General features: G+C 35.1%; 1 protein-coding gene across 1 annotated transcript in view; it reads right to left on the bottom strand.

Annotated features, from left to right (window-relative positions):
- KIAA2026 (KIAA2026 ortholog) overlaps nucleotides 1–27,918 on the bottom strand; it is a 149,752-nt gene that overhangs the window by 110,841 nt on the left and 10,993 nt on the right. The window contains exon 2 of the mRNA XM_032308887.1: nucleotides 11,359–11,559. Coding sequence (XP_032164778.1) covers nucleotides 11,359–11,559 — 201 coding nt within the window. The remainder of the gene's footprint in view (nucleotides 1–11,358; nucleotides 11,560–27,918) is intronic.

The following is a 27,918-nucleotide window of genomic DNA, read 5'->3' as shown; positions in this document are numbered from 1 at the left end:
TTTGTGAGGAAAAATAAAGGGCGAATTAATACCTATTCTTCTAAAGCTGTTTCAAAAAAACAGAAATGGAAGGAAAACTTCCAAACTCTTTCGATGAGGCCAGCATTACCTCCATCCCCAAAACAGATAAAGACCCCACCAAAAAGGAGAATTACAAGCCAATATCCCCCATGAACATGGATGCCAAAATTGTCACCAGGATACTAGCCAATAGAATCCAACAGTACACTGCAAAGATTATGCACCAGGACCAAGTGGGATTCATTCCTGGGCTGCATCAGTGGTCCAACATTCACAAATCAATCAACGTGATATGCTACATTATTCAAAGAAAAGACACCAACCATATGATTCTCTCAATTGGTGCAAAAAAAAGTGTTTGACAAAGTACAGCATCTTTCTTGATTAATACTCTACAGAGTATAGGGACAGAGGGAACATACCTCAAAATCATAAATATACGAAGAGCCTACAGCAAGTATGATCCTCAACAGGGAAAAACTGAAAGCTTTTCCCATAAGGTCAGGAACATAACAGGGTTGTCCACTACTACCACTGTTGGTCAACATAGTACTGGAAGTCTAAGTGTCAGCAATCAGACAATGAAAAGAAATAAAAGCTATCAAAATCAGCAGAGAAGTCACACTCTGACTCTTCACAAACAACAAGATACTCTGTGGAAAGCCCAAAAGACTCCACCCTAAAACTGCTAAAACTTACACAAGAATTCAGAAAAGTGGCAGGAAACAAAATCAATGCATAGAAATCAGTGGCATTTCTATACACTAACAATGTGAGTGAAGGAAGAGAAATTAAAGAATTGATCCCATTTATAACTGCACCAAAAACCAAAAGATACCTAGGAATAAACCTAACTGAAGAGGTAAAGATCTATACTCATGAAGAAACAGAGGAAGGCACAGAGAAATGGAAAAAAAATTTCCTGATCATGGATTAGAAGAATAAATATTAAAATGTCTAGGCTACCAGACACATTCCTCCAAAGAAGACATACAAAAAGCTAAAAGACACATGAAAAAATATTCAATATCACTTGGCATCAGGGAACTACAAATCAAAGCCACAATGAATAGCACCTTACACCAGTCAGAATGTGTATAAACCACACATTCAACGGGCTACCTAGAGCAATCCACACATTCAATGCAATCCCTATCAAAATACCATCAACTTTTTTTTCATAGAAAAGTACCCAAATAGCCAGAGGAAAAGTTGAAAAAGAAAACCATAGGTGGTGGCATCACAATCCTGGACTTCAAGTTCTATTACAGAGCTATAATCTCAAGACAGTATGCTACTGGTACAAAACAGATTCAAAGATCAATGGAACAGAAGAGAGAACCCAGAAATGGACCCTCAACTCTTGGTCAATTAACAAGGAAAGAACATCTAATGGAAAAAAGTCTCTTCAACAAATGGTACTGGGAAAATTGGATTGTCACATGTAGAAGAATGAAACTAGACCATTTTTTTACACCATAACAAAGCTAAACTCAAAATGGATGAAATACCTAAATGTGAGATAGGAATCCATGAAAGTCCTAGAGAAGAACACAGGGAGCAACCTCTTTGACCTCGGCCACAGGAACTTTCTGCAAGATACAGCTCTAATGGCGAGGGAAACAAACAAAAGCAAAAATGAACTACTGGGACTTCATCAAGATAAAAAGCTTTTGCACAGCAAAAGAAACAGTTGACAAAACCAAAAGACAACTGACAGATGGAAGTAGGTATGTGCTAAAGTTTTATTAGATAAAGGGTTAGTACCCAAAATATATAAAGAACTTACTAAACTCAACACCCAAAATAACACCAACTGATCCAATCAATAAATGGGCAGAAGACATGAACAGACATTCCTCCAAAGAAGACATCCAATGGCCAACAGACACATGAAAAAATGCTCAACATCAGTTGGTATCAGGGAAATACAAATCAAAACCACAATGAAATGCCACCTCACACCATGTAGAATGGCTAAAATTAACAAGTCAGGAAACAACAAATGTGGCGAGGATGTAGAGAAAGGGGAACCCTCTTATACTGTTGGTAGGAATGCAAGCTGGTACAGCCACTCCGGAAAACAGGATGGAGGTTCCTCAAGATGTTAAAAATAGAGCCAAAAATAAAGCAAACGCATACTGGGTATTTACCCCCAAAATACAAATACAGTGAAAAGAAAGGGCACATGCACCCCAGTGATCAAGGAGCAATGTTCACGACAGTCACACTGTGGAAGGAGTTGAGATGCCCCTCAACAGATAAGTGGTGAAGAAGATGTGGTTCATATATACAATGGAATGTTATTCAGCCATCAGAAAGGAAGGATGCCCATCATCTGCATCAACATGGCTGGAACTGGAGGGGATTATGCTAAGTGAAATAAGTCAAGGGGAAAGACAATTTTCATACTGTTTCACTCTTATGTGGAATATAAACAATAGCATGGAGGACCATAGGGGAAGGTAGGGAAATCTGAAGGAAGAAAAATCAGAGACGGAGATGAACCATGAAAAACTATGGACCCCAGGAAACAAACTGAGAGTTTCAAAGGGGAGAAGGTGAAGGGATGGGGTAACAGGGTGCTGGGTATTAAGGAGGACACATGTTGTGATGAGCACTGGTGTTATAAGCAACTAATGAATCACTGAACACTACATCAAAAACTAATGATGTATTATACAATGGCTAGCTGAGCATTAAAAAAACACTAACAAGAGACAAAGAAGAGCACTACATAATAATAAGGGGATGATACAACAGGAAGATAAAATAATTTTAAATATTTATGCATACAACATGGGAGGACCAAAATTTATAAAGCAATAACAAATATAAAGGAACTCATTGATGATAATATGAAAAAAGTAAGGGACTTTAACATCCTACTTGCATCAATACACAGATCATCCAAACAGAAAATCAACAACAAAACAATGGCTTTGAATGACACAGGGGATCAGATAGACTTAACAGATATATTCAGAACATTCCATCCCCAAAGAGCAGGATACATATTCTTTTCAAGTGCACATGAACATTCTCCACAACAGATCATGTATTAGACCATAAAATAGGACTCAACGAATACAGTAAGACTGAAGTCATAGGATGCACCTTTTCTGACAACAACACTATGAAACCAGAAGTTAACCACAAGAAAAAAATTTAGAGAGACCACAAATACAAGAAGGTTAAACAACATGTTACTAAACAATGAATGGGTCAACAAGGAAATCAAAGAAAAGAAATACAGGGAAATAAATGAAAATCAAAATTCAGAAGTCCAGAATCATTTGGATGCAACAAAGGCAGTCCTAAAAGGAAAGTATACAGCAATACAGGCCTACCTCAAGAAGAAGGAAAAATCTCAAATAAGCAACCTAACCTCACACTGAAAGGAACCAGAAAAAGGACAACAAATGAAGCCTAAAGCCAGCAGAAGGAAGGAAATGATAAAGATTAGGGCATAAATAAATAATAACGGAAACTAAAAAACCAAAAAAAAAAACAAAAAAAAAAAAACAAAAACATAAGAGATCTACAAAACCAGGAGCTGCTTCTTTGAAAAAGTTAATGAAATTGATAAACCTCCAGCCACACTTATCAAAAAGAAAAGGAAACAGACTCAAATACATAAAATCACCAATGAGAAAGGAGATGTAACAGGCAACGAGAGAAATACAATTCTAAGAAAATGTTATGAAAAACTATATGCCAACAAGTTAGACAATCTAGAAGAAATGGATAAATTCCTAGATATGTATAACAGGAAGTGAAACAAAAAGTGAAACAGGAAGAAACAGAAAGCTTGAATAGATCAATAACCGGCAAAGAAATCAAATCATTACCCAAACAAGTCCCAATAAACAAAAGGTCAGGGACAGATATCTTGAATTCCACCAAACATTTAAAGAAGAGTTAATACCTATTCTTAAAAGATTCCAAAAAATAAGAGAAGGAAGAAGGAAGGAAAATTTTCATATTCATTCTATGAGGCATCACCCTGATTCCAAACCAGACAGACATCATTAAAGTAAGAGAACTACAAGCCAACATCATTAAGACAGACGCAAACACTCTCAATAAAATACCAGCAAACCAATTTTAATAAGACATTAAAAAAATCATTCACCATAATCAAGTGGGATTTATTCCTGGGTTCTATATTCATCAATCAATCAACTTGATATAATACATCCGTAAGAGAAAGGATAATAACCATATAATCATTTCAATAGTTATAGAAAAAGCACCTAACAAACTATAATGAAGTACAACTTCCATTCATGACAAAAAGCCCTCAATGAAGTGGTTTAGAGGGAACATACCCAACATAATAAAGGCTATCATGAAAAACCCACAGCTAATATCATCCTAACTAGGGAAAAACAGAGCTTTTCCTCTATGGTCAAGAACAAGACAGGGATGTCCAACCTCACCACTTTTATTCAAAATAGTACTAGAAGTCCTAGCCACAGCAATCAGACAACAAAAAGAAATTAAAGGAATTCAGATCAGCAAGGAATAAGTCAAACTTTTACTATTTGCAGTTAAGATGATACTATATATAGAAAACCCAAAAGACTCACTGATAAACTACTAGAACTGATAGACCAATTCAATGAAGTCACAGGACACAAAATCAACATACAGAAATCTGTTCTATTTCTACAGGCCAGTAATGAAGCAGCAGAAAGAGAAATTAGGGAATCCGTTCCATTTACAACTGCACCAAAAACCATAAGACACCTAGGAATAAACCTAACCAAAGAGGTAAAAGACCTGTACTCTGAAAACTGTAAAACAGTGGCAAGAGAAAGTGGAGATGACACAAAGAAATGGAGAGACATTCTATGCTCATGGAATGGAAGAACAAATATTGTTAAAATGTCTGTACTACCCAAAACTATCTATAGGCTCAATGCAACCCCGATGAAAATAACACTGGCATTTTTCACAGAACTGGAACAAGGAACCCTAAGATCTGTATGGAATGAAAAGACCTCGAATAGCCAAAGCAACCTTGAAAAAGGAAAGGAATGCTGGAGGCATCACAATTCCAGACCTTAAGCTATATTACAAACAAAGCTGTAGTGATCAAGACAGTATGGTACTGGCATAAAAACAGACACACAGATCAAAGGAACAAAAGAGAAAACCCAGAAATGAATCCACAATTATATGATCAATTAATCTCGATAAAGCAGGAAGGAATATCCAATGGGAAGAAGTCAAATCTCTTCAACAAATTGTGTTGGAAAAACTGGACAACATGCAAAAGAATGAAACTGGACCACATTCTTTACCATATACAAAAATTAACTTTAAATGGATTAAAGACCTAAATGCTGATACCTGAAAACCATATAACTGCTAGAAGATAACATAGGCAGTAATTTCCTTGACATCAGCCATAGCAACTTCTTTCTAGATATGTTTCCTAAGGCAAGGTAAACAAAAGAAAAATATACTGTTAGGATTACATCAAAATAAAAAGCTCTGCAATGAAGGAAAACTGAAAGGCAACCTACAAAATGGGAAAAGATATTTGGAAATGACATAGCTGATAAAGGGTTAATATCCAAAATATATAAAGCACTTAAACTTAACACCCAAAAAACAAATAATCCACTTTAAAAAATGGGCAGAAGACATGAATAAGACATTTTTTTTTCCAAAGAAAACATCAAGATGGCCAACAGACACATGAAAAGATGCTCAGCATTAATGATCATTAGGGAAATGCAAATCAAAACTACAATGAGATATCACCTCACACCTGTCAGAATGGTTAAAATCAACAACACAAGAAACAACAGGTGCTGGTAAGGATGCGGAGAAAAGGGAACCCTCCTGCATTGTTGATGGGAATCAAACTGGTGTGGCCTCTCTAGAACACAGTATGGAGGTTCCCAAAAAAGTTAAAAATGCCCTGATCCAGCAATTATTCTAGTAGGTATTTATTACCCTAAGTATACAAAAATACTAATTAAAGGCATACATGCACCCTGATGTTTATACCAGCATTATCTATACTAGGCAAATTACGGAAACAGTCTAAGTGTCCACTGACTAATTTATGGATAAAGAAGATGTGGGATATATATATATATATATATATATATAAATATTACATAAAAAAGAAAGAAATCTTGCCATTTGCAAGGACATGGATAAAACTAGAGAGTATTATGGTAAATGAAATCAGTCAGTGAAAAAAATACAAATTCAGTACGATTTACCCATATATGGAATTTAAGAAACAAAACAAACAAGCAAAGGGAAAAGAAAAGGGATAAACCAAGAAACAGACTGTCAACTACAGAGAACAAACTGATAGTTACTAGCAGGGAGGTGGAGGAGGGAATGGGTTAAGGAGTGCACTTGTTGTGATGGGCACTGGGTGTTGTATGGAAGTGTTAAATCACTATATTGTACACCTGAAACTAATTATTACATTGTATGTTAACTAACTGGAATTTAAAAAAAACTTAAAAAAAATTATGTATGGGGGTGCCTGGGTGGCTCAGTGGGTTAAAGCCTCTGTCTTTGACTCAGGTCATGATCCCAGGGTCCTGGGACCAAGCCCTACATCGGGCTCTCTGCTCAGTGGGGAGCCTGCTTCCTCCTCCTCTCTCTCTCTGCCTGCCTCTGCCTACTTGTGATCTCTGCCTGTCAAATAAATAAATAAAATAAATCTTTAAAAAAAAATTATGTATGGTTAAGCTATGCTATGCTTTAAGTACTGTGGGGGGGGAAATAAAGTCAAGCTTGATTTTTCTCCTTCAAAATGTAAGGAAAAATAAAAACGTTTTCAAACCAAAATATAAAAGTTTACTGAGAGACCTACATTATTAGAAATGCTAAAGAAAGTTCTTTTGGCAGTAGAAAAATGACACCAGATGGCATCACAGATCAGTACAAAGGAAGGCAGATTGTTGGGATGAGTAAATGTACAGATAAATTTAAAATACATTTCTTTCAGATGCCTGGGTGGCTCAGTCGGTTAAGCATCTGCCTTTGGCTCAGGTCATGATCTCAGGGTCCTGGGATGGAGTCCCACATCAGGCTCCTGCTCAGTGGGGAATCTGCTTCTCCCTCTCTTTCTGCTCCTCCCCCTGGCTCCTTCTCTCTCTCTCTCTTGCTCACTCTCAAATTTTAAAAAAATACATTTTTCTCCTCATTCTTAAATTTCTTCAAAAGGTAACTATTTAAAGGACATACAATAACTGAGTATTGGGGTTTATAACATACTGTAGAAGTAAAATGACAACAGCACAAAATATAAGAGGTAAACAGTAGTATACTGTGAAGTAGTATAAAATTTGAAATTAAATATGGTAAGTTAAGCACATCTTATAAAGCTTAGAGAAGTCACTAAAAAAAAAAACCTCAAATAATAATAGCTCATAAGCCAACAGTTGAGATAAAAGGCAATATTAAACAATGTCAGAAATATTATCAGGGATAAAAAGAGACACTCATAAGGAGGATGTCAATCCATCAAAAAACCATAAGCATCAAAAATACACATATGCGGGGTCCCTGGGTGGCTCACTGGGTTAAGCCTCTGCCTTCACTCAGGTCATGATCTCAGGGTCCTGGGATCAAGCCCCACGTCGGGCTCTCTGCTCAGCAGGAAGCCTGCTTCCCCCTTCTCTCTATGCCTGTCTTTCTGCCTATCTATGATCTCTGTCTGTCAAATAAATAAATAAAATATTTTAAAAAAAATACACATATGCATGCAATAGCAGACTTTCAAACTACTGAAGCACAATCTTTCAGAACTCAAAGTACAAAGAGACAAATGTCCCTATGCTAAAATCAATTGTATTTCTATATATTAGCAAGGAAAAACCATAAATTGAATTTTAAAAACGACTTACAGTTGCATCAAAAACATGAAAATATATACAGGTACCAAATATACACATAACCAAATACGTGGAAAATGTATTCACTGAAAACTAAAAAATGGCACTGAAAGAAATTTACAATTATCCAGAAACTGATAAATTCCATTCAATTTCAATCAAAATTTCCTCAGGCATTTTTTTTGTAGGCATTTACAATATGATCTAAATCATACAGAAATGCGAAGATGCTAGTGTAGCCTAACAATTTTGAAAACAAAATACAAAGTTGGAAGCCTCATATTACAAAATTTCAAAGCTTACTATAAAGCTATATTAATCAAGTCACTGTATTATTGGCCTTAGGACAGACCTATAGATAAATGAAACAGAATAAGTCCAGAAAGACTCATAAATATATGTTCAACTGATTTTTTTTTTTTAGAGATCATAATGCCGTTTTTCTAAAAAAGATTTATTTAGGGGCGCCTGCTCCACAGGAAGCCTGCTTCCCTCTCTCTCTCTCTCTCTCTCTGCCTGCCTCTCTGCCTACTTGTGATCTCTGTCTGTCAAATAAATAAATAAAATCTTTAAAAAAAAAAAAAGATTTATTTATTTATTTATCTATTTGAGAGAGAGAGAGAAAGTGAGAGAGAACATGAGAGGGGACAGGGTGAGAGGGAGAACCAGACTCCCAACGGAGCTGGGAGCCTGATGCAGGACTTGATCCCAGGACTCCAGAATCATGACCTGAGCCACAGGCAGTTGTGTAACCAACTGAGTCACCCAGGTGCCCAAGTTCAACTGATTTTCAATAAAGATGCAAATCTAACTTAGTAAGGAAAAAATAGTTTTTTTCAACAAATGATACTGGGGCAATGGGCTATATATGGGGAAAAAAATAAACTTTTACCTTTACTTTAAACCACACACAAAAATTAACTTCAAATGAATCACAGACCTAACCATGAAAAATAAAATTTAGAGGGGTGTCTGGGTAGCTCAGTCGCTTAAGTATCCAACACTTGATTTCTGGCTCAGGTGATGATCTCAAGATTGTGAGATCAAGCCCATGTGGGCTCTGTGTTGGGCACACAGCCTACTTAAGGTCTCTCTCTCTTCTCCCTTTGTCCCCACTCTCTCTCTCCCTATCTTAATAAATAAAACAAAATTAAGAAATTTCAGGGGGGTGGCTCAGTGGGTTTCCTGGGTGGCTCAGTGGGTTAAAGCCTCTCTGCCTTCAGCTCAGGTGCATTGGGCTCTCTGCTCAGTGGGGGAGCCTGCTTTCTCCTCTCTCTCTGCCTGCCTCTCTGCCTACTTGTGATCTTTGTCTGTCAAATAAATAAATAAAATCTTTAAAAAAAATTGGGGGGGAAAAAGGGGAGAAATTCATAATCTTGGATAAGCTAAGATTCCTTAGGTCATTAAAAGCACAAAACAATAAAACAAAAGAATAAACCTAAAGTTAAAATGTTCTATTTCTTAAAACACACTGAGAATGAAAAGTCAAGCAAAAGACCAGCAGAAAATATCTGCAATGTATATATATTTGATAAAGTACCCGGATCCATAATATATAAAAGAATTCTTAAAATTCAATAATAAAATGTGCAGGAATGAGAAAGTGAGGATAGTGATTTCTTCTGGGGACAAAGGAGAGATCTAGCGAATCCTGTTTTAACTATATTAATTTCTTTAAAAATTGCTGAGTAGTGGGTACGTGGACTTCTATTATAATTTTATTCTTCATTTCATGCTTAAAATACTTATAATTTAAAAATTAAAAGTTAACACTAAACCCACAGAGAAAGTTTAATTCATAGCACTCCATGAAATTATCGTAGTCACTGAAACACTTAATGGTGGATTTTTGCCCATATCTTATTCACCTATGTTTATTTGACATTAAGCACAAGGACACACAAACATGTAAAACTGAAGAAAAGAAAAAGATTCAGTTAGATTTCTATTTTCCTGCTATCCATTCCTACTTGGATGCTTAAATGTTTCTCCATCACTTCAAATAACTTACTAAAAAGAATTCACTGATCTTTCCTCATATGATAGATTCAGGTTCTTCTGTTTTATTAGTTTTATCATATTACAAGTCAAAAGGAGAGCATATTAGTTAGGAGCACAAGTTCTAGAGCCAGCCAAAATGCCTGGCTTCAAATCTTGACTACCACTCAAAAATTGCCTGATCTTGGGCAAGTTAATTAATCTTTCTGTGCTTCAGGATAAATGTTAAATACATATAAGGTACTTAGAGCTAACCCTGGCAAAAAATCATGTTCATAAATGTTAACCATTCTTTTTATATTCTTATTGCTACTATAACTATTATTACAACTATGTTCTAACTTATCTTTGCCTCTTCCTTTGTTATCCCTTAGTATCAAGGAAGGTACTTAGTCTTGTTACTCGTTCCCAGAACAATATGACCTCTCTCTCCCTATTTCTGGTCATCAGTAGTGAAGAGCTAGACTGCTATAGCCTTCTTCCTATAAGCCTTCCTTTTCTTCATTTCCTCTCCATTCCAAGCTATTATATGCTACTTCAGATTAATCTTTTATCCCTTTTCATAAAATCCACTTTCCTTTAGCAGGAGAAGCTCTATGAGGTTTTATAGAAGAAAAAAAAAGTATTTCAAAATGGGTTATGAATTAATCACTAAAATAAAAACTATGGCAGAAGAAAGTCTTAAGGTTGATTTTTAATGATACAAATATGAAAGCAAGCTAAATTTATTACTATGAAAGTAACAATGACATTATAAATTACCTTTGAGTAGCATTAGCAGTTCCCTATTACAACAGCAATCACTCCTAATATAGTTTGAGTTTGAGATTTTATTTATTATGAAAATCACCAGTCTTTTTTAAGTAATCACCTCTTTGGGCCCTAGTCTCTTTTGTTAAAAAGAAAATGTTATATAAATGTCATTAATCTATGCTCCCAGACCCTAAAAGGCAATACTAAGCACAACATTCTTTGCTGATGAGCCCAAGGTAGGCTGAGTTATCCAGAAAATTAATACCAATGGATAAACTAGCAGAGGTGAACCTATGTGTCATTTTTAACTACATAATCTTTAGAGTTTCTCCTAATTTTAAAGGTCTGTGAATCTACTCTAATGCCATACAAATCTATATAAAACTCTTCTAATTTAAAATTTGATAATACTTCTATTTTCATTTCTAATTCATTTGATATACTTCTAGAAATCTAGAAGCATTCTGAAATCTTTCATAAAAATTTGTGTTTAGCTTCAAAGTAATTTGGTTTGAAATTTAAAACTATTTTTAAACAAATTTCACTGTGGTATTTCATTATGATTTCATACTTCAATGACAATGCATTTTGCAATAATACTAAAATGGGCCCAAAATTTGATATGGGCACACAAAAGTTACATAGCTACTCTTTGAAAAGTACTTCCTAGAAATTTGAAAATGACTTTTTTTTTTTTTGTAACATTTACCTTTTTTCTTCTTTTGCTCTCAGCTGTTCTTCCTGTCTCAAAACTTGAACCATTATAGATTCAAAAACTCCACTTGTCAAGCCTGCCAAACTTCGTGGTGTTGACCGACGCCTTGTTGAGGTACATGCAGTTCCCTTCTCATCCTCCAATCCATAATAGCCTCTAGATGTAACTGCTATCGTTGTCTTTTCTCTCAAGTGCCTTGGAGAAGAATAAGTCAATTCATAAGGTCAAATCTTCTAGGTAAGCAAGAAGCGCTCTTAAACCAGCATCTTAAGAATAATCTCTTTTGCTAACTATATAGAAAGTATATAGTTAAACCTTACTTAGCTATGCTCCAAATTTTAATCTGCCCTTCATTAATTTCTAATTTTCCTTACCCTCTATAAAATTAGTCTGAATGACAGACCCTTCACTATATTTAAGAAATACGTAAATCTTGGGGTGCCTGGGTGGCTCAGTTGGTTGGGCATCTGACTTCAGCTCAAGTCATGCTATTGGGGTCCCGGGATCAAGTCCCAGGGTCAGGCTCCCTGCTCAGCAGGGAGTCTGCTCTTCCCTCTACCTCTACCTTTGTCCCTCCCCCTGCTCGTGCTCCCTCTTTTTTTCTCTCAAATAAATAAATTAAAGAAAAAAGAAATAAATGAATCTTTCACATTAAAATTAAAGATTAAAACACTATCGCTTTAATGGGCAAAAAAGTTTACTGTTTGCAAAATTAAATGCAGCTTATCTTTTTCATATTACCTGTCATTGGTATAGGAAAATGCACAATACTATAAGAACATTTTGGGAGAGAAAATTCATGGTACATAAATGCTTTGAAGAAATTATAAACAAATGAAACATTACAATGTATTAAATACTATGATATATAAGTACAAATTTGGAAACCTGACTAACCTATAAAAAGAATCTAGGAATCAAAATTCCATTTTGTGTCACACAAATGTCTCCCTAACCTGTAATATTCTATTAATGCACGAATATACTACTCTAATACTTGAAAATACTAATTAAAAAAGGTTCTCAGCATTGTAATTATCTATAAATCTCCTTAATGAATTTGAAATAATTGATTAAAACCATTCACACTGGAAAAAGAAACATTTATCTTATCAAGTTTTTAAGTCAAAATTAAAACATGACTTCTGAACTTTTATCTATAAAAATGGCTAATTATAAAAAGCATCAGGGAAAATATCTCCTCTTCTACCTCTGTGAGATATGTCAGAGTCTCTGAAGGTTTTGAACATGCTGTTATTTCTACAATGGCAAAATCAAGTCAATACCCCAAGCAAGCATTCAATATGCTGGATGAATTCTACGTAAATTAAAAGTTGATCCTATAATCAAATTTTCCTACTTTCCTAAAGGCTTTAATACAAAGCAGCCAAGGTTCAATGAAACAAACCTTTATGGCATGAAATACAATCAAATACAATCAAATCCTGGACTTTGTTCACAACAGTTTATTACTGTAAGAAGAACTTTTTTTTTTTTTTAAAGATTTTATTTATTTATTTGACAGACAGAGATCACAAGTAGGCAGAGAGGCCGGCAGAGAGAGGGAAGCAGGCCCCCTGCTGAGCAGAGAGCCTGATGCGGGACTCGATCCCAGGACCCTGAGACCATGACCTGAGCCGAAGGCGGCGGCTTAACCCACTGAGCCACCCAGGCACCCTGTAAGAAGAACTTTTATAACAATCTTGGTCTCAGGCCACCTGGAGCAAGGTTCTACTGAACTACGCACTATTTTATGTCTTCTTTGTTGTAAGGAAATAATGTTGTAACTGATTCAGCTTCAAGTAGGGCATGAACTTTAAGTGTTCAAGCAATCCTGAAGAATTTGGGCTAATCTCGCCATACTGTTTCAGGCTGTGATTATTTTATGCACAATAGCATAGATCTGTCTGATGGCTAATTGGGCCAAAAGGAATGCCAGCCAGAAGCAATATGGGCCAAAAGATATGAAGATGATCGGCAATAACAGATACTGAATGGGTATACTTGGGTTCATTTTACTGGTGAACTAACTAGTTCTGTAATTTTAATTACTTCCTCATTAATACTGATGGAAGAGAACATTAATGAACAATACTGCATTGAAACATGATGACACCTCAAAGGCCACAGTATATGCAGAGCATTGGGGATAAAAGTTGAAGGAAAGAGGAAGTCACATGGCTAAATTATTACATAAACAAGCCAGAAACTAAACTTTATTCTTTAATTTCACTCTTACAAGTAGAGAAGATGAAATTACATAAACTATTTTTAAGCAGTATTTTCTCGGAACAAAGACTAAAGAGAAATTAATATCCTTTATTACTCATCAGAAAAAAATGTATATACTTTGATATTTATTATTCATAATTAAAATACAAGAAGAAGGAAAATTATGCAGTCTCTTTCATATAAAGGTGTAAAAATTAAAAAGTGTAAAGATTACTCAGTGTTGGGGAGAATCTAGAAAAGAAAAATGTTCACAGAACATTACTGGATATGTAAAATTGCAACATTTTTGGAAGTCAATTTGGTAATAATCATTAAGATGTAATGTACTCAAATCCTTTGACCCATCATGGTCCTGGGAATTTACCCTACAGACATATCTCCACAACTGTGAGCAATCTCTCTCTCTTTCTTTCACACACACAACACACACACACACACACACACACACACACACACACACACATTGTTATTGTGTAAACATAAATGTCCTTTTATACACAGATTAAACAATGTATACCACAACATGGAGTAACATCCATCCATTAAAAGGAATTAGGAACTCTGTATGTACTCACTATAAAAGATGTCCATATTACACTCCTGAATGTAAAAGTTTCTGAATATAACTTCTAACCCAAAAGTAATTACATATAAGTATATGTATGTGTAAACATATACATGGCACCAAGTAGTATGTTTGTTTGTGTACAAGTTCAAACTCACACCTAGACTATTTGCAACCTCTTCATGACTGGAGCAACCTGGCTTCTGTTTCTTTTTCTTTTTTTTTTTTTTTTTCTAACTTTATTTTATTTTTTCAGTGTTCCAAGATTCATTGTTTATGCATCACAGTGTTCCATGCAATACGTGCCTTCCTTAATACCCACCACCAGACTCACCCCACCCCTCCAAAACCCTCAGGTTTGTTTCTCAGAGTCCACAGTCTCTCATGGTTCATCTCCCTGGCTTCTATTCTTATCTCCTTGCAACAACCGAGGTCATTCTTTTAAAAGGTAATTGGATCATGTCATTCCTCTGTTATGTCTTGTCCAAAGCCTTTCAGTTACACTTAAAATAAAAAATTTTGAAGGCCTAAAAGATCTAGTGTAATATGACCCACATACCTCTCTAGACCTCATTTTCTAGCACTCTGCTCATCATAGCTCTTTGTGTTCTGGCCACAAAAGTCTCTGAATTACTCTAACTCACAGCAGTATCAGCTTTGCTCTTGATCATCCTTATCCTCATATAAGAAACTCTTCCCCCCAAAATCTGCATAGCTAGGTATTATCACTTGATCCAAATCTTTTCAAGTGTCAGCATACCTGAGAGGACTTCCCTGACCATCATAACTAGTAAAGGGTGCCCTGTCACTCTTTGTTCCTTTATCCATTTCTTTTTCTTCCTGTTTATCATTAAATTATATTGTATAACTATCTGTTTATTTGGTAACTTTCCATCTCACCAGAATGAAAGCTCCAGGAAGACAAGGATTTTGTTTTGTTAATAGATGTAGCTTTAGAGCATCAAACACATGCATGTGCATGCACGAGTGTGATATTTGTAAGGATACACACCAAGCTGTTTATTTTTTCATTTTAAATTTACATACATAAAATTTAAGTTGAAAAATTCCTATTAAGCATTTGTTACTAACTATTTGGGCTTCATTTATCAGAAAATAAAATGCAATAACCAAAATAAGTCTTACCTCCAAATAAGAATTGTCAGACAATCAATCAACAATTAAAATAATACACTAAAATAACTCTCCCTTTCTAAAATTCAAGCTTTTCCTGTGCCTACTCTGAAAATTATTTTATAAAATCAGTCTGACAATAGTTTGAAAATAACAGATTGCTAACTATAAGCAAAAGCTAAGCAATTATTATAGTTGACTCCTTGAGTTTGTTATTTTTTTTAAAAGCGTGAAAGGTCTTTTCTGTGTTAATACATTCCAAATTTCAGAATTCAGAGGCTTAATTCTGTTTCAAATTCTTAAAGTAAGTAGTAAAAAAGTCAACTGACATTAAGCTTTACTTATGGTTAATATATGTACTAACACCACCCTCCCCCACTAAAACTATTATTATATGATTTTGTTTTTGTTATCAAAACAATATAAATGCTTACCTATAAAAATTATATCTGTACAATTGAAACTTGGAAACAATTACCCAACCTGCTTAAAAATATTCTAAATAAAGAGTTTCAGTCATTTTTTTTAACCTATTTACTTAAAAAAAATTTTAAATATAACTACAGCCCTCAGGATCCTGGGAAGATAAACTAAAAAGGAGGTGTTTAATGAAGAGACGGAGGAAAACTAGAAAAGGACGTGAAGTACTCTAGCAAGTGAACTATCTCACTAGTATCTCTAGCTAGTGAACTATCATCACCCTATGCCCAAAAGAGGAAAGAGAAAAGTTAATTACTGGAATAAAGAAAGCTATAATTATAGCAGAGGGCCACAGAATTATGGAGCACAGTTACTGACAATCTGTAGCCCAGGGAAAGAGAAAGTTGTTAGAATATCCCAACCCTCTCTGTCCTCCTGTCAGTGCCTCCCACTGACTGAATCCAATCACAAGCCAGACCAACAAGGCAGACCAGCTAATGCTGTACTTAGTAATCAACCTCATAGGGCACAGAGCACACTGCACAAAGACGGCGACAGATTTAGAGGGAAAAATGAAAATTATCCAGTAAAATAAACCTTGATATCAGTCTTCAAGAGCAACTAATTGAAATTAGGGAACACAACTCTACCAGTGAATTTCAACAAAAACTTTTGCCTGTTTGAGTGGTGCCTAGGTGGCTCAGTCAGTTAAGCATCTGCCTCAGATCATGATCTCAGGGTCCTGGGGTCGAGCCCCACGTCCGGCTCCCTACTCAGTGGAGAGTCTGCTGATGATCCTCCTCCCTGTTCATACACTCTCACTCATGCTCTCTCTCTCAAATAAATAAGTAAATCTTAAAAAGAAAATCTTTTTGGTCTGTTTGATAAGCACCATGATGGTCAGCCCAGCTTATAGTGCCCTTCCATCTGGATTTATCCATTTTTATGAGCTCTGAACTATAATAGTCATTAAACCCAAGTACCAAAATAAATTTAACATAAAGCTCTATAACCAAAATTTTCAAAACTAGTGAAGTATCACAATGTCCTTGCCCACACTAATGTTTTATAACATTAATGTTAAAACTTAACTTTAAAATATGTGTAGTCTCTCATGTTTAAGTATCTAGATTGCAACATTTTAACAAATGTTTTAATAAAACATAATAGTACAGAATGATTGATAAATATAGATACATTGAGGGCATATATTCAAAATAAGTTCTGATCATGGGAAAACAGATCACAAAAGTGTGGAAACCATTGCTCAGATTCAGCTGAGCACAAAATACTTTCAGAATACACAAAAGAACTTTCAGAAAAAAGAAGCCTTCATACCTATAAAAAGTATTTTTGCATTTATTAGACTATGAAATTTCTCACTTGATGTTCTTTACATTCTATTCTCCCAGTTGTTACTTATTCCCCCGCATTTTTAAAGAAAGATTTATTTACTCACTTTAGAGAAAGAGAATAAGCATTGGGTGAGGGGGCAGAGGAAGCCTCAAGCAGACTCTGCACCAAGAGCAGAGCCCACATGAGGTCTCACAACCAAGAAATCACAACCTCACCAAAACCAAGAGTCCCATACTTAACCAACTACTCCACCCAAGCAGCACTCCCACCCCCCACATTTTTAACTCATTGCATCATCCAGACCTCCAATCCCTTATTTGATTGCTTCATTTGCTCTAATAAAATTTAAGTCTCTTTTAGCTATTCACATAGACAAGTAGTTGGGACACATCATACATGACAAAGCTCTTCTCTCTTGACCAATTATCTGTCTCAGGCATTCCACTTCTTTCTTGTATCTCAGCCAAAAACTCCTATTCTTAATAGTTCCACTACTAGTACTGCAGGAAAAATCACCACCTTGTACTGTTGCCTGTGTAACCTAAACTGAATTCAACCCCACAAAAGAGAACTTTTTAAAGGATGTCAATTCCCTCAATGGTACTCCGTAACAGCAATTTTCAAAACATAAAGATTATTCAAATGCTTCTCTCCATCATAAATTAGTAGCTGACATTCCCCACCACTTGTGTTTGTATTTTTTTTTCTTTAATTAGGCTCCACACTCAGCATGGAGCCCAACACAGGGCTTGAACTCACAACCCTGAGATCAAGACCTCGGCTGATATTAAGAGTCAGACACAAACAACTGAGCCACCCAGACAGCCTAAAAACTGGTAGTTTTATGGAAGAGCTCCCATTTCCTGTTTCTCATAGAACAAAATTATCTAAATACTACTTTAAACTGCACTGAAAAAATGTGCTTCTCATTCTCTTACCAAAGCTAATCCCTCCACTGGTTTTCTAAATTTGCATTTCATTTATTATCTTCTGCAATTTCAACCTATACATGCTAATTGTCTTTAGCATACAAATATGCAATGTAAAAGTTTATCTTAAAAACAAACCATAGCCATAGATGGCTTAGCCAGTTAAGCATCAGACTTTCGGTTTTAGCTCAGGTCATGATCTCAGGGTATGAGATAAAGCCCTGAGAACGAGATTCTCTCTCTCCCACTGCCCCTCACCTTGCTTGCACATGCTCTCTCTGTAAAATAAATAAAATCTTTAAATAAATTATTAAAAAAAAAAAAAAAACCTTTCCCCTTATAAAGAGTGACATCTAAATTCCTGGTCCATTTCATGTTTCATTCACACCCCAATCTGGCATTTGCCTGCACTTACACAACTAAAATCACTCTTTCCAAATGATCTCCTATTTTAAACTTCAAATCATGTTTAAGTTTTTTATTTGAATTCCACTACAGTTAACATACATTAGTATATTAGTTTCAGGTGTACAAAATAGTGATTCAACAATTCCATATATTACTCAGGGCTCATTTTCATAAGTGTACTCTGTAATCCCCATCCCATATTTCATCCATTCCCCCACCCACCTTCCTCATGATAACCATCAGTTTCTTCTCTATAGTTAAGATCTGTTTCTTGGTTTGTCTCCTTTTTTTCTCCTTTTGCTTGTTTTGTTTCTTAAATTCCACATATGAATGAAATCACACAGTATGTGTCTTCTTCTGACTTATTTCACTTACCATTGTACTCTCTAGCTTCATCCACATGATTGCAAATGACAAGATTTCATTCATTTTTATGGCTGAACAATACTCCATTGTAGAGCTATGCTACTATTTCTTTGGCTGATGGATACTTGGGCTTCTTCCATAATTTAGCTATTGTAGATAATGCTGATATAAACATCAGGATGCAGGTATCCCTTTGAATTACTGTTCTTGGGTATTCTTTGGGTATTCTTTGGATAATATCCAGTAGTGCAATTACTAGATCACAGTCATTTTATTTTTAACTTTTTGAGGAAACTCCATCTTGTTTTCCACAGTGCCTGCACCAGGCTGCATTCCCACCAAGAGTGTGCAAGTATTCCCTTTTCCACATCCTTATGTTGATTTTAGCCATTCTGACAGTTGTGAGATGATATCTCATTGTAGTTCTGATTCACATTTCCCTGATAATCAGTAATGTTGAGCATCTTTTCATGTACCTGTTGGCCACCTGGATACCTTCTTTGGAGAAATGTCTGCTCATGTCTTCCCCAGTTTTTAACTGGATTATTTATTTTTTTGGAGTTGTTTTCATAAACTTTTAATATATTTCTAATACAAACCTTTTATCAGGTATGTCATTTCCAAGTATTTCTCCCATTCTGTAGGTTTCCTTTTAGTTTTATTGATGGAAGTTTCCTTTGTCTACAGATTTTTATTTTGATACAGTCCCAAAGGTGTATTTTTGCTTTTGTTTCCTTTGTTTAAAGAGACATATCAAGGAAAAACTTGCTACAGCTGATGTCAAAGAAGTTACTGCCTATGTTCTCTTCTAGGGTTTTTATGGTTTCAGGTCTTACACTTAAGTCTTTTGAATTTAGATTTAGTTTTGTATATGGTATAAGAAAGCAGTCTAGTTTTCCTTCCAGCATTCCTTTTCTTTTTCAAGGTTGCTTTGGCTATTCGAGGTCTTCTCATTCCACACAAATCTTAGGGTTCCTTGTTCCAGTTCTGTAAAAAATGCCAGTGTTATTTTCATCGGGGTTGCATTGAGCCTATAGATAGTTTTGGGTAGTACAGACATTTTAACAATATTTGTTCTTCCATTCCATGAGCATGGAATGTCTCTTCATTTCTTTGTGTCATCTCCTCCACTTTCTCTCACCACTGGTTTATAGTTTTCAGAGTACAGGTCTTTTACCTCTTTGGTTAGGTTTATTCCTAGGTGTCTTATGGTTTTTGGTGCAGTTGTAAATGGAACTGATTCCTTAATTTCTCTTCCTGCTGCTTCATTATTGGCCTATAGAAATAAAACAGATTTCTGTATGTTGATTTTGTGTCCTGTGACTTCACTGAATTGGTCTATCAGTTCTAGTAGTTTATCAGTGAGTCTTTTGGATTTTCTACATATAGAAACCCACACTTAACTGCAAATAGTAAAAGTTTGACTTATTCCTTGCTGATCTGAATTCCTTTAATTTCTTTTTGTTGTCTGTTTGCTGTGGCTAGGACTTCCAGTACTATGTTGACTAGAAGTCCTGAGAGTCAGCAAACAGCTCTCTTTGGAAAAAATGTTTATTCATGTCATTTGCCTATTTTTAACTGGTGTTGAGTTTATGGGTGTTGAATTTTATAAGCTCACTGATCATCAGGGAAATACAAATCATAAACTACAATGAAACATCACTTCACACCTATCAGAATGGGGAAAATCAACAACACAAGAAACAATGGGTGTTGGCAAGGATGCAGAGAAAGGGGAACCCTCTTACACTGCTGGTAGAAATGCAAACTGGTGCACCTACTCTGGAAAACAGTATGGATGATCCTCAAAAAGTTAAAAATAGAACTACCCTACAACCCAGCAATTATACTATTATGCATTTACCCAAAGAATACAAATATACTAATTCGAAGGGATACGTGCACCCAGCATCATCTACAATAGCCAAATTATGGAAATAGTCCAAGTATCCATTGATTGATGAATGGATAAAGACGTGGGGTGAGATGCCTGGGTGACTCAGTTGGTTAAGCATCTGCCTTCAGCTCGGGTCATGACCCCAGGGTCCTGGGACTGAGTCCCACATCGAGCTCCTTGCTCAGCGGGGAGTCTGCTTCTCCCTCTGCCTGCTGTTCCCTCTGCTTGTACTTTCTCTCTCTGGCAAATAAATAAATAAAATCTTAAAAGAAAGATGTGGGGTATATACACAAGGGAATATTACTCAGACATAAAAAAGAATGAAATCTTGCCATTTGCAAAAAATATGTATGGAGCTATAGAGTATTATGCTAAGTGAACTAAGTCAAAAAAAGACAAATACCATATGATTTCACTCATATGTGGAATTTAAGAAACAATACAAGTGAGCAAAGAGGAAAAAAAGAAAGAGGCAAACCAACAAACAGACTCTTCACTATAGAGAACTGATGGTACCAAAATGGGGATGGATGGGGGACAGATTAAATAGGTGATAGGGATTAAGGAGTACACTTGTAATGAGTACCAGGTGATGTATGGAAATGCTGAATCTCTATATTGTACACCTGAAACTAATATTACACTGTATGTTAATTAACCAGAATTTAAATAAAAACTTCAAAAAAAAATCCAAGCACACGAAGAATTTAATGTATTATAAAGATGGCATAACAAAACAATGGAAAAAAATAATGCTGAAACTGGCTGAATATGAGCAAAAATAAAGGTTGATTTCAACCTTACTCCTTGATCAAAACAAATTCCAGACAGCTCCATTCATTTGTTCACTCATTCATTTATTCCTTCATTCAATATTAATTACGTGTAGGTAGTGGGCTATGAGCTGGCAATAATTTTAACAAGATTAACACAGGCAAGATTCCTATCCTCACTGAAAATACACAAAATGAGTAAGATACGAAAAGTAAGAAAACAAATACATACATACAAACATCAGTTCTAACTACAAGTTACATACTATAAAACTCTGGGACAGACACTCAAGAACAATTTCTCTGGGGAACTGACAGGAGGAGCCAGCCATGACAGAAACAAACCCAAAAACCAAAAAAAAAAAAAAAAATCTTGGAGACAGAGTATTCTAGATAAAAGAACAAACAAGTATCAAGGCTCTAAGGTGAGAAATGGCTTTACTGGCACATAAAATGGTAAGCCAAACTCCTTACTATAGCTTAAATGCCCATGAAGCACTTTAGGAGGATAGTAACTTCTTTTAATGTATGTACGTTTTTAAAAGTTCACTCTGGCTACTAAGTAGAAAATGGTACCTAGGAGGAAAAAGCAGAATAAAGAAAACAAACATCAGGAAACTACAGCAACAGTATTCCAGGCAAGAGATGACAAGGACTTGTAAAGTGGTGAGAAACAGAGGAGAGAGGGAGCAAAGAGTTATTCACAAAAGGCGGCTCACAACTGGCTGATATGCTTAATATGAGAAGTAAATGAAAAAGAAGAATCAATGAAAAAAAGGGAGTTTTTCTGGCCAAAGCAACTTGATAGACAGTGGAGTAATTTATTCAGAAGGTAGGAGTAGACTTAGAAAAGCAAAACAAAACAAACCACAAATTCAGTTTTGCACATGTTAAAATCTGAGATGGCTAGGACATGAAATCGAAGAAATGAAGCTAGTAACAGTAGTAGTTTCTTAATAGTAGAGGAGCAAGTATATGTATTACCTACACACAATAAAATTTTTGCCACCAGATGTACTTTTGTTAATAAGCTATTAAAACATATACTAATCACTGTTTAGCTATACTATATATATATATACACAGTATAACTGTTTAGTTATACTTCAACTATTTCCTTCAGATTTTCACATATTTCACACATATAATTATTTTGAATAATTTTATTGCAATTACTATCAATCCTACTACCACAGGTTTCTAAATGTTCCTTCCTCCTTGAAATTCTTTATAATTCCTTTCTCTCCAGCCTTTCTCTCAGGTATAAGGGTTCCTTTCTCTAAATCCCTATAGCTCTTGTTCGTCAGCAACACAGCACAGTGATTAAGTACCTGGGTTCTGAAGCCAAAGAGGCTGGATTCCAATCCAGGTGCTGCCACTAACTAGTTTGGGCAAATTATTTTTTTGTGTCTCCTTTTCTCATTTGTAAAATATATTATATAAATCACCAGTTACCTCAAGAGTTGTATGGATTAGATACTTTAATATTGATAAAGCCCTTTATGAGAGAGTTTACATTTAGTATATGTTAACTAATACTAAAATTGTGATAAAGTGTAATTTCAGAAGTTCTACTGGGCTTTTGTGTATTAAAGGCAGTCAAGACAGGTTCTATTCCTACTACTTGCTCTAGACTGGCAAATTAATCACAAGTACTGTTGAAAAGGATAACTACAAAATATGGTAGAGTGATGAGGATATGAGAAAGCAAGCTAACCTCTGTGATTAGAAGCACTAAAATATATTTTTAAGATATATTCTTACTATAAATCTCACAAACTCATCATGGCATGACTGACGGCTTCAACCTACTTGTTAATGAGTCAGGCTCATTTTTAGTGAAGGTGGTGTCATTTTCCGTTGGTAACCAAACAAAGCAAAAGACAGCAAATCTATATGGCAAAAAATAAATGTTTTAAAAGAAAAAACTACGGAGTCAAAAACCAAACCAAACCAAAACTAAAACCACGTTACAAAATCTTACTGTTGTTATCCTGTTAGTATACAGTTTCATATGTAACAGTCACATGTTACATTTGATTAAAAAGTAAAATCAAATCTAATAGGTGATAAGAGGGATATAAAACTGTAGATATGGCAAATCTAAATTTTGTATTGCAATTTTATGTGTGAGTAAATAATATATATGATATAGATAAGAAGGCTACCAAGTGAGTATCTCTGTCTGATTGGATGGAAGATTTCTTATTTCAATTTTTTGACAATTTCTATTTTATCTTAATCTTCTTCAAAGAGCATGCTTGGCAGAGTATTTATAGCATATGGAAAAAAGTTAATAAATTTTAACTATTAGAAAAAATTTAAACTGCTATTAAAAAATTAAAATAGATCTCAGTTATTCTAGTCTATACACTCTTGCCATGATACTTTTTTTTTTAAGATAGAGAGGGAGAGAGAGACAGAGAGCACACAAGCAGGGGGAGTAGCAGGCAGAGGGAAAGGGAGAAGGAGGCTCCTTGCTGAGCAGGGAGCCTGATGTGGGGCTCCATTCCAGGACCCTGGGATCAGGACCTGAATAGAAGGCAGACGCTTCACAAACTGAGCCACCCAGGCACCAGCCATGATACCTGCCTTAAAATAAGACTTAAATATAACTAATAACCTTTGACTTAAATCTCACTACCAAACAGATTCCCTAACCAGAATTAGTGATTAGAAGAAATTACTAAGTACTGGCAATGGCACCATAATCAGGGATTCAGATAAACTGGAGGATATAAATGGTTTCTCACACTTGCTCAGTACTCTGTGGATCACCATTTAATTGTTTCTCAAAACCTTTTATTCAACATGTTATTTGTTTGAGATTATGTTCTTATAACTACATTATACATACAGATTTGGTATAAAAACTAAACTGTCCAATTAACCATAGCCAGTTATGTCAATATGTGTTTGCAGCCTATTAATTATATTTGCCATGTATTTTTTTCCTTGTTTACTGGCAAATAAAACTGTTGAAAATATCTTGCCAGATAGAGTAACTTAAATTGGTAGAAAATTCTGGGGTGCCTGGGTATTCCAGTGGGTTAAGCCTTTGCTTTCGGCTCAGGTCATGATCTCAGGGGCCTGGGACCCAGCCTCATATCAGGCTCTCTGCTCAGCAGGGAGCCTGCTTCTCCCCTCCTTCTCTGTCTGCCTCTCTGCCTACTTGTGATCTCTCTCTGTCAAATAAATAAATAGAATTTTTTAAATAAATAAATAGGTAGAATTCTGTATTGTATGTAAATTTTTTGCCTCTGTGAACTGGGAGAAGACTGAAATTTTTAAATTAAAGAAACCACCCATGTGCAACCTAATATTATTTAGATATTTAAATACAGTATCTTATCTAAATTATTTGGCAAAAAGAAAGTGCTGTCTTTCTCTTCTTTCTAGCATTACTCTAGGATTTCCGCTTAATGTAAACTTTTTCCAGTTATATTTCTATATAATCCTCCACCAAACCTGCAACTTAAGAGGAATAAAGTCAAATGCAAAATTAAAACTAAAAGAAGCCAAAAATTAAGGTATAGAAAAAGATCAAACTGACATTAATTTTCTTTTCTAACTCTCTAGCTTACAAGCTTTTAATAACTCATGAATCTGGAATATCAAACTCTTTATTAGTGTAGCATATTAGGCCCTATGTGATCTGGCTCCATTATCTGTCCCTAACACTTGTCACTACTTTTCTATACATAACTACACTCTAGCCAAAGCATTCCCTAGCTATATACAGTGGCTTTTTTTTTGCCTTTGCACTTTTCAATATTCTTCTCTTGTTGCCTTAATGATCTTTATATCAACTTAGTTTATCAACTCCTATCTTTCCATATTCACCTTTGAGTCCCTCTACCGTGCCTATCAAATAATAAGCAAGGAAAATATATGCTGGATATAATTAACTGTCTTATTATAATAACCACACACTACTTTCAACTATGCTTTTAAATACAGTATCCATCCTTTAAGGGAAGATATGGTTATCTGCATTAAACTTAACCATTACCTACTGAGCTTCTCCGCACATGAACAGCCAACTTCTAGATATACAAAAATGCATGACAGTCTTAAAATTTAATGACTCAAATATATATGGAAACAGAAAACTTCAATATCATGGTATTCAAAAACTTTAATACAAACCATATGACTCCAAAAGGTGTATCCTGTAAGAACAGAGGAGTACACCTACCCCATGATGAAAAGAAGAAGAAGAAAGAGATGGGCAAAGAAGTTTTCTTGAGATGACAGCTGTGTTGTATCTTTAAAAACAAGGAGGAATGTGACTTGATATAATGGAACATTTCTTTAATCTTATTTTATATGCTCATCTATTTCATTAATTCAGGAATTACCAAACAACTATTAGGTACACCCTAAACCCTGAAGATGCAATGATGGATAAAACATTCTCTGCCATCTTGGAAAGCAAAATAAGATAGAATAAGATATATCCCTAACAATTTTCTTACATGCTATAAACAGATACAAAACTAAGAATCACAAAGTACTGGGGAAAAAGCAATTAATTCTGTATCAGGCTTCAGAAAAACTAAAATAGACACCTCCCTAGAAAAACTAAAATACACAAACACACACACTTTTGCATACTGTATGGAGGGAGGGGGTTGTGTAGAATTCCAGTTAAAAACTTCAAACTTTATAAAGGCTTGGAATTCATACTAAATTACAGAAAGAGAAACACAAAATTTAAATATCAACCAAAAGGCTATGAGGGGTCAACTAACATAATACCTTATCTGATATAGTGCAGAACAACACTATGATTAGCTTACATTGGATCTCTTTTCATTGCTCCCTAAGATCAAATGAGAAACACAAAGAATAGTATTCATATCCAAAGCTGATATATAAGATCATACAAACAGGTTTAAATGATGCAAACAGATGAGAATAAAACCCAGTGTCTTTAACTTCAGACTTTTAAAAATATTGATGTTATTTTATATCAACATAACATCACAATATTAGCCCAATGGAGTAAAAGTACTTATAGAATTAACACTTTAATATGATTCTAAGTTAAAATCAATTTTCTCAGATTATATATAAAGTAGCTTGCCCTGGATATTACTTCCATGTTCCAAACTCCACTACAGGAAGAAATTGAGAAAAGATTACTTGTCATATAAATTTTAATAGATGAATTTTAACTCTAAAGGAAAAAAACCCAAAACCTTATATTACTCATTACTACTTTAACAAATTCAGCAAAATTACATTATGCCATCATGCCAAATCTAATAATCCATAATTGATTTAAAAGACAAAACTAGAAACTGATAAATTCATCATTACCTCAGGAAGTAGTCTTGACCCTTGCCTCCAAAAAAACATTATTCTAAATTTGATGGAGCTTCCAAAACTACCAACTTATAGGAAATAGGACAAAAGAACAGAATGCTATCAGCAAAATCCAAGACTAGAAGACCCCAAATAACCTAGTTTCTTCAACAAAATCAATGCAAGAATGAAGGGGAAGAGGCAGGGATAAGGAGAAAGAGAAGGAAGAAAGAGAAATCTATAAATTAAAGATACATACGAACCAATCAAGGTGTGGACTTACCTTGATCATGTTCAAACAATAATAAAAATTTAGAAATTATAATTTTTGAAACAACTAGAAATGTGAACACTGGATTTTTGCTATTAAATTTTTTTAAAGATTTTTTTTTTTTATTTGACAGAGAAAGACACAGCAGGAGAAGGAACACAAACAAGGGGAGTGGGAGAGGGAGAAGCAGGCTTCCTGCTGAGGGGGGCCCCCCTGACATGGCGCTCCATCCCAGGACATTGGGATCATGACCTGAGCTGAAGGCAGATGCTTAACCCACTGCTCCACCCAGGCGCCCCAGAAGTTTTTTGTCTTTTTATGGTAATGTAGTTGCATTTTAAATGAAGCAGTTCTCATCTCTGAACATTAAAACTGAAGCATTTACAGAATAATCTGTTGTCGATGACTTCAAAATACTACAGAAGGGAGGTATATGGAAGGTATGAATAGGGCAGAATCAGCCGTGAATAAATTTTATAGGGGAATGAGTAATAGGCATGTAAGGATTCGAATACCGTTTTGCTTTGATTAATATTAGAAATTAAAGGTTTAAAACAATGTAAAAAAATTATCTAAAAAGAGAAATTGCTTTGTGTAATATTCTGTGACAAGCTCATGCTTTCAAGGTCTGTTCTTTTTCAAAGGGATAATACATCTAGTATCATCTCCTCCCCCCATCCCTGACACACTCACTTATTATTACCAATTACTTCTGAAACTGTATTCCACATGAAAACATGAGTACAGGACTCTCCTCTCACTTCTCTCCTGCCTTCCCTTCATTTCAACTATAACCCAAACTGCAATGCAAATAAAGGTTGACAAGTGTAAAAGTAGTGCTAAATATTTCAATGAAAACTCTAAATTCTGAAGAGAAATCCAACATGACACAG

Source organism: Mustela erminea, chromosome 12, assembly GCF_009829155.1.
Source record: "Mustela erminea isolate mMusErm1 chromosome 12, mMusErm1.Pri, whole genome shotgun sequence".
Classification (NCBI taxonomy): Eukaryota; Metazoa; Chordata; class Mammalia; order Carnivora; family Mustelidae; genus Mustela; species Mustela erminea.
This window is presented reverse-complemented; position numbering and strand designations above follow the sequence as displayed.